Source organism: Neophocaena asiaeorientalis, unplaced genomic scaffold (genome assembly GCF_003031525.2).
Source record: "Neophocaena asiaeorientalis asiaeorientalis breed wild unplaced genomic scaffold, Neophocaena_asiaeorientalis_V1.1 scaffold29, whole genome shotgun sequence".
NCBI lineage: Eukaryota > Metazoa > Chordata > Mammalia > Artiodactyla > Phocoenidae > Neophocaena > Neophocaena asiaeorientalis.
Window position 1 is genome coordinate 847,912 of NW_020174423.1, and position 13,340 is coordinate 861,251.

At 41.2% G+C, this 13,340-nt stretch overlaps 1 protein-coding gene across 1 annotated transcript in view; it reads left to right on the forward strand.

The window, feature by feature from the left end:
- Positions 1 to 8,765: 8,765 nt before the first annotated feature.
- The window catches only part of RRM2B (ribonucleotide reductase regulatory TP53 inducible subunit M2B), a 32,040-nt gene continuing 27,465 nt past the window's right edge, over positions 8,766 to 13,340 (forward strand). The window contains exon 1 of the mRNA XM_024756609.1: positions 8,766 to 8,984. Coding sequence (XP_024612377.1) covers positions 8,937 to 8,984 — 48 coding nt within the window. The 5' untranslated portion in view covers positions 8,766 to 8,936. The remainder of the gene's footprint in view (positions 8,985 to 13,340) is intronic.

Sequence of the window (13,340 nt, forward strand, 5' to 3'; positions counted from 1 at the left end):
ATCATTTAGTTATTCTGCAGATAGTAAAATCTCCATCAAGTGGAGGAAGTTAACTACATGCTGACCACCAGCACTAGACCCAAGACTGGCTGGAGCCAGAAAACTGATCATTGAGGTCCCTGAAATACCACCTTGTTACCTCACCCTCAACCAATCAGAGAACTGTGCACAAGCTGATCACACACCCCATGACCTTCTCCCTCACACTGCCTTTAAAACCCTTCCCTAAAATCCACTGAGGAGTTTGGGTCTTTTGAGCACAAGATGCCCATCCTCCTTGCTTGGTGCCCTGTAGTAAATGCTGTACTTTCCTTCACCACAACCTGGTGTCAGTAGATTGGCTTTGCTGCGCATCAAGTAAGTGGACCCAAGTCCGGTCAGTAACAATTTCACTCCTGGGAATATACATGAAGGAAATGAAAACATTTTGTTGAAGATATACCTGCACCCCATGTTCATAACAGCATTATTTACAATAACCAAGACATGTAAACAATCTAAGTATCCATTACCAGATGAATGGATAAAGAACTTGTGGCATATAATTATTCAGCTATAAAATAAAGTTTGCTTAACATGTATGGATCTTGAAGGCATTATGCTAACTGAAATAAGTTAAGTCAGACAGAGTAAGACAAATACTGTATGATCTCACTTATATGTGGAATAAAAACAAACAAACAAAGCAACAAAAAACAAACCCCAGCCCCAACACCACCAAACTCGTGGAAAAACAGATCAGATACGTGGTTACCCAAGGCAGGGGAGTGGGGGAAGAGGGAATTGAATGAAGGTACAAACTTCTAGTTATAAGATAAAATACTAGGGATGCAATGTACAACATGATGACTACAGTTAACACTACTGTGTGATATATAGGAAAGTTGAGAGTAACTCTTAAGAATTCTCATCACAAAGAAAAAAGTTTTTCTTTTTCTTTTCTTGGTATCTATGTGAGATAATAATGTTAACTAAACTTGAGGTAATATAATCATTTCACAATCTATATAAGTCATTTTGCTGTACATCTTAAACTTATACTGTGTTGTATGTCTATTATATCTCAATAAAACTGGGGAAAAAAAGTAAGTCATGGGGCTTCCCTGGTGGCACAGTGGTTAAGAATCCGTCTACCATTGCAGGGGACATGTGTTCGAGCACTGGTCCAGGAAGATCCCACATGCTGTGGAGCAACTAAGCCTGTGTGCCACAACTACTGAGCCTGCGCTCTAGAGCCCTCGAGCCACAATTACTGAGTGCACGTGCCATAACTACTGAAGCCCACACGCCTAGAACCTGTGCTCCACAACAAGGGAAGCCACCGCAATGAGAAGCCTGTGCACCGCAACAAAGAGTAGCCCCTGCTTGCCACAACTAGAGATACTGCACATGGCAATGAAGACCCAAAGCAGCCAAAAATTAATTAATTAATTATTTTAAAAAAGTATGTCACTAAGGATAGCTCACATTCAAAGGAAGGTGTTTTTAAGATTTTTTTTTTTTGATGTGGACCATTTTTAAAGTCTTTATTGAATTTGTTACAATATTGCTTCTGTTTTATGTTTTTTGGTTTTTTTGGCTGCAAGGCATGTAGGATCTTAGTTTCCCAACCAGGGATCAAACCCACACCCCCTGCACTGGAAGGTGAAGTCTGCATTGGATCACCAGGGAAGTCCCCAAAGGGAGGTATTTTAGTCCATTGCAGTTGCTATAGCAAACTACCACAGATTGGGTGGCGTATGAAGAATAAATATTTATTTCTCACAGTTCTGGAGGCTGAAAATCTGGGATCTGGGTCTGAGCATGATCAAGTGAAGGCCCTCTTCTGGGTCACAGACTTCTTATTGTATCCTCACATGGCGGAAAGGGCGAGGAAGCTCTTTGGAGCCTTTTATGAGGGCACTAATATGCTATATTCTCTAATCAGAAGACACAGAATGGCTAAATAGATTTAAAAAAAAAAGACCCATCTATATGCAGCCTACAAAAGGATCACTTCAGATGTAAGGACACACACAGACTGAAAATGAAGGGATAGAAAAAGATATTCCAAGCAAATGGAAACCAAAAGAAAGCTGGGATAGCTCTAATTATACCAGACAAAATAGACTTTATTTAAAAAAATTTTTTTAACATCTTTATTGGAGCATAATTGCTATTTTTAACATCTTCAAAATAGACTTTAAGACAAAGACTGTAATAAGAGACAATGAAGGGCATTTCATAATGATAAAGGGGTCAATTCAACAACAAGATATAACATTTGTAAATTTTTATGCACTCCCACATAGGAGCACCTAAATGTATAAAGCAAATACTAACAGACCTAAAGGGAGAAATAGCAATAAAATAATGGTAGGGGGGACCTTCCCTGGTGGTACAGTGGTTAAGAATCCACCTGCCAATGGAGGGGACACAGGTTTGAGCCATGGTCTGGGAGGATCCCACATGCCACAGAGCAACTAAGCTCATACACCACAAACACTGAGCCTGCACTCTAGAGCCCACGAGCTACAACTACTGAGCCCTCAAGCCACAACTACTGAAGCCCGTGCGCCTAGAGTCCGTGCTCTGCAATAAGAGAAGCCACCACAATGAGAAGCCCATGCACTGCAACGAAGAGTAGCCCCTGCTTGCCACAACTAGAGAAAGCCCGTGTGCAGCAACGAAGACCCAATGCAGCCAAAAATAAATAAATAAATTTATAATAAATAAATAATGGTAGAGAATGTTAATACCCTACTTATATCAATGGATAGATCATTGGGTCAGAAAAATCAATAAGGAAACATTGGCCTTAAATGGCATATTATATCATATGGATGAATATATATAAAATATATATAAATGATATATGATATATATAGATCTTTTATATATATATATATACATATATGTGTGTGTGTATATATATATATATAAAAGATTCCATCCAAAAGCAACAGAATACACATTCTCCTCAAGTGCACATGGAACATTCTCCAGAACAGATCATATGTTAGGCCACAAAACAAGTTATAACAAATTTAAGAAGATTGAAATTATATTAAGCACCTTTTCTGACCACAATGGCATGAAACTAGAAATGAATTAAAAGTAGAAAACTGGAAAATTTCCGAATATGTAGAGATTAAACAACATGCTTTTGAACAACCAATGGGTCAAAGAAGAAATCAAAAAGGAAATTTAAAAAATATACCTTGAGACAAATGAAAATGGAAATACCAAAACTTATGGGATGCAACAAAAGCAGTTTTAAGAGGGAAGTTCATAGCAATAAATGCCTACATCAAGGCACAAGAAAAATCTCAAATAACCTAACTTTATACCTCAAGGAACTAGAAAAAGAGGAACAAATGATGCCCAAAATTAGTTGAAGGAAGGAAATAACAAAGATCAGAGAGAAAATAAATGAAACAGAGACTAAAAAGGCAAGAGAAAAGATCAATGGAACTAACAGCTGGTTCTCTTAAAAGATAAACAAAATTGACAAACTTTTAGCTAGGCTCACCAAGAAAAAAAAAGAGAGGATTCAAACTCAAATGAAAGAGGAGACATATAACTAATACTTGAGAAGTACAAAGGATCATAAGAGACTGCTATGAACAATTATATGCCAACAAATTTGACAATCTATAAGAAATGTATAAATGTAGAAACATACAACCTACCAAGACTGAATCATGAAGAAATAGAAAATCTATTTCCAATTACTAGTAAGGCAATTGAATCAGTAATCAAAAACCTCTCAACAAACAAAAGTCCAGTACCAGATGCCTTCACTGGTGAATTCTACCCAACATTCAAAGAAGAATTAATACCAACACTTCTCAAAGTCTTCCAAAAATAGAAGAGGAGGGAATGCTTCCAAAATCATTTAATGAGGCCAGCATTATCTTGATACCAAAACCAGGCAAGTATGCCACAAGAAAAGAAAATTACAGGCCAATATCACTGATAAACATAGATGCAAAAATCCACAACAAAATATAAGCAAACCAAATTCAACAATATATTAAAAGGATCACACACCATGATCAAGTGGGATCAATTCCAGGGACGCAAGAACGGCTCAACATCTGCAAATCAATGTGATTATATCACATTAACAAAATGAAGTATAAAAATCACATAATCATCTCAATAGATCCAGGAAAAGCATTCAACAAAATTCAACATCCATTTATGATAAAAACTCTCAACAAAATGGGTATAGAGGGAATGTACCTCAACATAACCAAGGCCATATATGACAAGCCCACAGCTAACATCATACTCAGCAGTGAAAAGCTGAAAGCTTTTTGTCTAAGATCAGGAACAAGACAAGGATACCCATTCTCACCACTCTTATTCAACATAATACTGAAATGCCTAGCAAGAGCAATTAGACAATAAAAAAGAAATAAAAGGCATTCAAATTGGAAAGGAAGAAGTAAAACTGTCACCATTTACAGATGATATTATATATAGAAAATCCAAAAGACTCCACCAAAAAACCTTAGAGTAAATGAGTTCAGTAAATTTGCAGGATACAAAGTTAGTATACAAAAATCTGTGTTTCTATACACTAACAATGAACTATCAGAAACAGAAATTAAGAAAACAATCTCATTTACAATTGCATCAAAAAGAAAAATATCTAGAAATAAATTTAACCAAGGAGGTAAAAACCTGAACACTAAAAACTGTAAGACATTAATGAAAGTAAGTGAAGAGAACACAAATAAATGGAAAGATATTCCATGCTTATGAACTGGAAAAATTAATATTGTTAAAATGTCCATACTACCCAAAGCAATCTACAGATTCAATGTAATTCCTATCAAAATTCCAATGGCATTTTTCAAAGAAATAAAATAAACAATCCTAAATTTATGTGAAACCACAAAACACCCCAAATAGCCAAAGCAATCTTGAGAAAGAACAATGAAGCTGGAGGTATCATGCTCCCTGATTTCAAACTACATTACAAAACTATTATAATCAGAACATTGTAGTATGGCATAAAAACAGACACACATATCAATGAAACAGAATAGAGAGCCCAGAGATAAACCCACACATATTTCATCAATTAATTTGACAAAGGAGCCAAGAATATTTAATGAAGAAACAACAGTCACTTCAATACACGGTGTTGGGAAAACTGGACAGCCACATGCAAAAGAATGAAACTGGACCACTATCTTACATCATATACAAAAATTAACTCAAAATATATTGAGTTTTGAAATATATTTCAAATCATAAAAAACAGAGGCAGTAAGCTCTTTAACATCGGTCTTGACAATAACTTTTTAGATTTCACACCAAGAGCAAAGACAAGAGCAAAAATAAACAAGTGGGACTATATCAAACTAAAAAATTTCTGCATAGCAAAGAAATCCATCAACAAAATGGAAAGGCAACTTACTGAACGGGAGAAAATATTTGCAAATCATACACCTGGTAAGGGGTTAATATCCAAAATACATATAAAGAACCCATACAAACTCAGTAGTGAAAAACAAACAATCCAATATAAGGGCACTAATCTCATTCATGAAGGCTCTACTCTCAATACCTAATCACCTTTCAAAGGTCTCACCTCCTAAATATCACCTTGGGCACTAGGTTTTCAACTTAAGAATTTTGGGGGACACAAATGTTCAGAACACAGCAGAAGGGGAATAAGACTCCACCTTTTGGGCTTCCCTGGCGGCACAGTGGTTAAGAATCTGCCTGCCAATGTAGGGGACACGGGTTCGAGCCCTGGTCTGGGAAGATCCCACATGCCGCGGAGCAACCACGCTCGTGAGGCACAACTACTGAGCCTGCGCGTCTAGAGCCTGTGCTCCGCAACAAGTGAAGCCACTACAATGAGAAGCCCGCGCACCGCGATGAAGAGTAGCCCCCGCTCGCCGCAACTAGAGAAAGCCTGCGCACAGAAACGAAAACCCAACACAGCCAAAAATAAATATATAAATTTATTAAACAAAAAAAAAAGACTCCACCTTTTGATGGGAACAGTGTTTGGGATGAGAAATGTTTCAAATATATTAGGAAAATATAATATGCCACAGAATCTATGAAGATGTAGAATCCTCCTACTCCCAGAGATCTTTCAGTTGCACATATAATATTTTACATTTGCTCTTCCTGTTAACTTTAAACATCTTGAGGGAAACTAATACATACTGCCTACTACGCTTCAGGCAATATAATAAGCACTGAAATGTGTTTCTGCTGTATTAAGATTATTCAATTCTAATATAAAAATGGAAAGAAACTAAGTGTGGGAGCAAATAGCTTGCAAGACATAAGGAGATTCATAAGACATGTTAAGTATAAATAGTAAACAAGTTATTAACCTGTGAGGCATGTTAAAGATAGAATAAACAGAACATAAATGTGTTGAACATAGACAAAAATAATGGAACAAGTGAGAGTGTCACAGATAGAAAGGGCTGCAAGGACCAAGTAATTATTAAACATTCATACTTTAAGGATCATGTCACTTCCAGATTGACAACTAACTATGTTACCGCTAAATCAACCACTAATTGGTGACATCTATTCTGGCCTCACATAAGCTTTTCCCAAGAAACACAGATAAAACTCATTGCTGCTCAGCAGGCTAATTTAGGCAAGTTACAGCTGTGACCAGGCCTACTTGCTCCTGCATCCCTCCGAAAGAGCAAGTGTATGTTGGCTCCACTGCTGAGAACCCCATGCTCATCCTCAACTCTGGCCTTTGTAACTATACCACCAGCCAGGAAGGCTGATGCAACAAAGACAGGATATATGAATACTGATTAACATTTGAATAGTATGGTCCTTCCACTCCCTCCCCTCCCCACATCCCATCTTAAATAGGTTAGCTACTCCATCTCTTTCCCCTTAATGTATGTTTTCAATTAATTTAATAAAACATGTGATTCGAGTGACTCAATTGAGCCTTCCTGTTCCATGACCTCTAGGATGGCCTGACTACTAGTGTACTTGGAAGCTATCACTGTAATTTTCCACCCCAATAGGTGCTTTACAAGTAATATATTAGTAAATCCACACAACAATCTTATGAGGAAGGAATTGAGGAAACTGAGTCTCAGAGAAGCGAAGTAACTTGTCCAAAGTAGCACAGCTAATAAAAAAGGGAGCTAGAATTCAGGCCCAGGATGATACGGCTCCAGGATCCACGTTCTTTTCCACTAGTCTCATTTACTTTTGCATCTTCAATACGAATATGATGCCTGACATATAGCATACTGTTTGATGACTTTAAATGGTAGAATCCTTGCTCTTAGTTTATTTGCCACATGGCCTACGATGAATTATCTAACTTAAGACTCAGTTTCCTCACAGTACTTATTTAACTATTATTTAAAGTTACTATTTGTAAAAGTTTTTACTCAGCACTTGGCCCCTAGCAGTTGCCTAAGTAAGAAAGGCTATCTCTCATCCCCCAACTCTAGGACAGGTTTGAGAAGGAACTTTCATCGTTTTCAAAGCTTAATCTTCTACCCTGTTTTAACCACACTTCCCTCATCAGCTAATCACAGAACAGGTGCATGTTGTTCAAGGCATGACAAGGTTCCCTCAATATTCCAGCTTCAAAATACTTAAGGAAATCTCTCTTCCACCTCATTCCTAGTTTTTGGACCCAACTATATTTTCTTTCTGTGGGCAGTTATCTTTAGATAGCTCCTCTGAGGGGCGGGGCCATCGGCAGCCCCGGAGTCTGTACCCCCTCCACACTCTGACTTTCGGCCTTGAAAAGAGCGTTTCGCAGGGAGCCTGGAAGCCTACTGCCTTCGGGCTGGGTAACCTCAGGGGTTTATCCCAAGCCCGAGTTCCTGGTCCGTAAGCGGAGGGGCATCGCTGTCTACGGCACAGGGGCGTCGCGGGACCCCGCGGCTCGGTTCACAGGGCGGTACGGCGCCCGTCACTTGCTAAGCGCAAGTGTCACTACAAGCTTAGTTTGCTGAACCAGTTCCACAGAGCCTTCAAACCCCATCCCCGCCTTCCATCATTCGCCCCCCTCCTCACCCCGACGCCCCACCGACCCGTTCCCGCACACCTTCCGCCGACCTCTTCTCGGTCGCTTCAGGACAAAGCAGGGCAGCCTTCTCTCTTCACCAGTGGTGTAACGGTGCGGTCCTCTTTTCTCACCGAGAGCATGGCTTCTCCTCACTACCGCTCCACACGCGAAGAGCGCTCTCTCCTCTTTAGCTCCTCCTGTGTGTGGTCCGACCGCTACCTGGCGGTCTCTCAGGCCGAGTTAGCGCGACACACCGTGTTCCTGAGGCAAGGCGAGAGCTAGCTGGAGAGTCTCGACCAAGAGAGATGACCTGGCAGGTCCGGGCACCTCCTGCACCGCGCGACTAGAGGACAGCCTCGCGGAAGGGGCCGAAAGCCGAACCCCTCAGGCCACAGACTGGGGGGCGTGCCGAGGGGGGTGCCTGTGGGAGAGTTCCTCAGGGAGCGAGCGGGGGGCGGGGCCGGCGTGGGGGCGTGGGCTGCCGGAGGAGGCAGGGCCTGGAGGCGTGGGAGGCGGGGCCAGCAGGCACAGAGAGAGACCTCGCTGGGCAGGCGGGAGATGGGGCCGGCGCAGCGGGGCGGGGCCCGGAGGCGGGAGAGGCGGGGCCGGCAGGCGCAGGGAGGGACCCTCATTAAACAGTGGGGAGGTGGGGCCGGCGCCGCGGAGTGGGGCGGGGCCGGCCGGAGCAGGCGGGTCCCTGAGGCCGGGGAGGCGGGGCCAGGCCGGAGCTGGGACGGTCCTTCAATGGGCAGGCGAGAAAGTGAGGTCGACAGAGTGGAGCGGGGCGGGGCCGGCAGGAGTAGGAGGGGTCGGGGCCGACTCAGAGGACCCGCCGGCTACTTGGTTCTGTCCCAGGTGGAGGTGGCCTGAGGCACTTGGTTCCCTCTGCTCTCTTAGCTCTGGCGGAGTCTGCGCGATGGGAGACGCGGAAAGGCCGGAAGCGTCCAGGCCCCAGCAGGAGGAGGTAAACATTGCTGCTGCTTCCTCTCCCGCCCCCAGTCACGACTGGCCTCTAGATTGCGGGTTGCGGCGGGGACATGCAAGGTGCGGGAGCGCTGTGAGAAATTTTATTCATTGCCTTCTGAAACCTGGTGTAGGCCCGGCTTCGAGTCCTCGCTGCAGACGGGTTTCGTCTTTTCGAGCGCCCGGGAGGCAGTCCCCGGGGAGGGGTGAGGAGCGAGCCGGGTTTCTGCTCCACTGCTCTGTTCCGGGGCTACCCAAAGGCGATGCTCTGAGACTTCAGACCGGGGCAAAGCGCACCCCCCTCCCATCCTTCCCTGTTCTGGAGCCCTAGCCGGGGAAATTGAGGCAAGGGCCGAGGACTGGTGGCTCTGCTGGAGAAATGCATGCCATCTCTGGGATCGGTAAAAGGACTTGGAAGGATGCCTGTGGAAATTGACACAGGTGGATGGGGTGGAGATGATAGGTAGAATGGCGTCGGGAAATCCTCATAACAATGAAATGATCAGGTTAGGAGGCCAGTTTTCTCAGACCCGGCTAAACTAGCTGTGAATCTTTGGGTATCACTATCTTCGTTTATATGGTGGAAATGATACTTCCTTCACAGAGAATTAAGTAAAATGCTTTATGCAAAGTGCCACAGAAGTTGTGGGTGCTTAATAAAAACCTTAGTTAACGTGTTCATCTTCTCTGCTTCTATATTAGTAGAGGTACATAGCAACTGTAAATAAGCTGGGATTCATTAGATTGTAGGGTTGTAGGGTAGTTCAAATTGTTGCACTATAATTTTCATACCCTGTTATTCTGTAAATACTTCTAAACCTGTTGCTGTGTGTGGTATCTGATTATTTTAATAGAGTTTCAGTTCACAGAGACACTTGCTTGGCCCTACATTTCTTCAGAAAGTTGTAGATTCCAGATTTGGGATTTTATTTTATTTTATTTTATTTTATTTTGACTTTGTAAACATTTAATAGCTAGTTTACAAATTGTAAATAGCCCTCAAACTTTTTCTTCTCCTCTTGAAACAAATATATTTAGTACCAATTTCCCCACTGTAATGGGACAACTCAGATATTTTTGTTTGTGCTAGTAGTACCAACACTTATTGAGATTTAAGACCTGGAAGTTAATTTTTATTTATTATCCCTATCTTGATACAGACCCACAAAGACAGAGGCAGTACTTTAGATCTAGAAATAATTTTAGTGAGTACCTCTTCCACAGTTTTTAACTCGAAATGCAAGGGTGCCTTAAGTACTTTTTTTCTCTAGATATATTGGTGCAGCATGGGCCACCTGCAGCAGAATCACCTGGAAAATATTTGTAAAAAAATGTAAATTACTGGGCCTATGCCCCAGATGTAGTGAATCAAAATCTCTTGGGATGGGTCTGGGACTGCATTTTTAACAAGCACTTCAGGTGATCCTGGTACACATATTTTAAGAACACTGCCTTGAAGAGTTTATACCTTGAAGGGGGTTTATGACTCTCCTGAAGTTTGTAGATTTTGTATGTGCAGCTGTGAATCTCCTGAGAAAGGGGGTTCAAAGTTTTTATAGTTTCTCAAAATTAACTATCATTAATCTAATTGATAGTCCCTATTTTCAAGGTAAGAAAGTTTAGGCCAGAAAAGATGAAATGATATGCCCAGGACCACACAAATTAGTAGCAGAGCTAGGTTTAAAACCAAGTTCTCATTCCTAGGCCAGTATTCCATCTGTTTTATTAGATTTGGTGGGAATAGGAAAATGAAAACACCTACAAATAGTGTATGGCTCTGACAGCATCCAAATATTCTACCTCACCTGAAGAATAGGAGAGAGGTGAAGGCAAGCAAATGAAAGTGGTGAAATTGGAGGTGGATAGGAGGAAGGGGCTGTGTAGAATGCCAGCCTAGATCAGAGCAGGGTGAGTGCTAGCTGGGGAATCTTGATCTAGATGGGTGCCCTAGCATGTCCTAGTAACTCTTGGGACCAGGTGACCAGAAACAGGAAGCACCATTCTGAAAAAGACGGTGGAATGTTGCCAAGGAATGACGATGAGAAGCTATTTCACATTCTCACTTAACACTTATGCAGTTACAACAAATTTAGTTGTCTACTTCCGGTCTTACCTGCTGTCCAATCCTGTTTACCACTGCCAAATTAATCCATCATTAAACCTGTGCCTCCGCGTCACTCCCCTCAAATAAATACTCCCAAAAGAGTCTCAGTTCCCACCAAAACCTGCCCAGCTCCAGCAAAGTCCTGTTCAAGCAGCTTTTTCACGCTAACTGCCACATCTTAATTCAGGCTGTCATTTCTACCTCTGAAATCGACACTATAGTTGCTACCAAAATCTATGTTTTTTCTTTTCTAATTTAACCTACACAGGGATGTCCAATTTATCTTTCTCATGGCATCCTAATTCATGTTAATTCCTACCCAGAAACTCTCCATGACTCTCCATAGGAATGATTTTTTTTTTTGGCCGTGCCGCGGGGCTTGTGGGATCTTAATTCCCCAACCAGGGATCGAACCCGAGCCCTCAGCAGTGAAAGTCTTAACCACTGACCGCCAGGGAATTCCCAGGAATGATTTTAAACTGTGCTCCACAATGAATGCCTGTGAGGAGAGTTGAAGTCTGAGCCTCCCAGCCCCCCAGATATTTGAAAATCTTTGGCGCAGAAAACTCCAAACCTCTTAGCCCAATTGAAATCCACAGTGTAGATCCTTTCTGTCTCATCTGTTGATCCTTGCTTTAGCCAAGTCAGGTCACTTCTACCTTTGCTTTACATCCATTTCAGCCAGTTTTAATCCCAGCTGGCTCTTCTTCCATCTGCCCTTTTTCTGTGAAGAGAGATAGTCTGCATTCTCAGCTGTGCTGCTGCTGCTCTATATGTTCTCCCTGAATAATCACATCCATCCTCTTGGCGACTACTCATAGGATCTCCACTCCATTAGGAAGGAGGGAGGTAGTGCCTCTGCCTACTACCATAGTGTTATATTTTCAGCTGCCTTCTGGATATCTTGAAACTGAGCCTATTATCTTTTTTATTGACCAAAGTGATTTTTTTTTTTTTTTTTGCGGTACGCGGGCCTCTCACTGTTGTGGCCGCTCCCGTTGCGGAGCACAGGCTCCGGACGCGCAGGCCCAGCGGCCATGGCTCACGGGCCTAGCCGCTCCGCGGCATGTGGGATCTTCCCGGCCCGGGGCACGAACCCGTTTCCCCTGCATCGGCAGCGGACACGGCGCCACCAGGGAAGCCCGACCAAAGTGATTTTTAAAAGGCTTTTGTGTTTGTAACTTGTTATGGCTTGGGTTGGTGAGGGGAGTTAATTCAAATTAAGCTTTTGTTAAACATCTAATGTGAGAAGTAAGAGTTTTTGTCTGATTCAGTTATTCTCCAGGTGCTGAGCACTTTCTGAGTCTCTTATTTCTCATTTTGATCATCCAGTTGTTGGAGCTGGAAACCTCAAGGGCATCTTCAACTCTTCCTTATCCTGTTGTCCAGAATCCAAATTTTAGCAGGAATTATTAAATCTACTTTTGAATAGCCCTTAAATCAGTCTTTTGTGTTTCTGGAGCTGATATCCTCGTTCAGGCAAGAGATGGATAGTGCAATAATCTTTTCATTGTTATCTCCACCTCCAATTTCTCTTCTAATCTAGCCACATTTCTCCAAAAGTGATTATAAAACAAATCTGATTCTGTTCCTTACCTGATTAAAAACTTTCAATGGCTCCCAGTAGACTGCATGCTAAAGCCAGATGCCAAAGTGTTATATACCAAAGCAGACCACTTTGACCTGCTCCAACAGTTTCCAAAAAATCAACATCTTAATATCCATTTAAAATGCAAAAAATAGGCACATCCCCCTTAACCTCAGATAAAGCTTGGAGATGGAGTACATATTTTAACAGCTGAAAGTTAAAAAATGTTTTGTTTGCTTCTTTTTGTCAAAATGATGACACTGAGTAAAAAAGAAATTGTCAAAATAGTTGTATCAAATGGCGATAGGAAAATAGCTATGGCAAAATTCATATATATTTACATTCAAGGCCCTCGCATGGTTTAAAACCTGGGCCAATTTTCCAAAAAAAATCATAAGTACAACACTAATTGATAAAATTGACTTTTGTCTATTTTATTAGTATAATTTTTTAAGTTAATATACATAACATATATATTATATATAATAAGTTAATTAAGTTAATATATATAACTTATATAATATAATAAGTTAATATAATAAAACTTTTAAGTTATAATAATATATATTATAATTATATTAATATATAATTAAATTAATTATTAATATATAATTAATTATATTAATTATTAATTAATATATTACAATTAATATATTGATTATTAA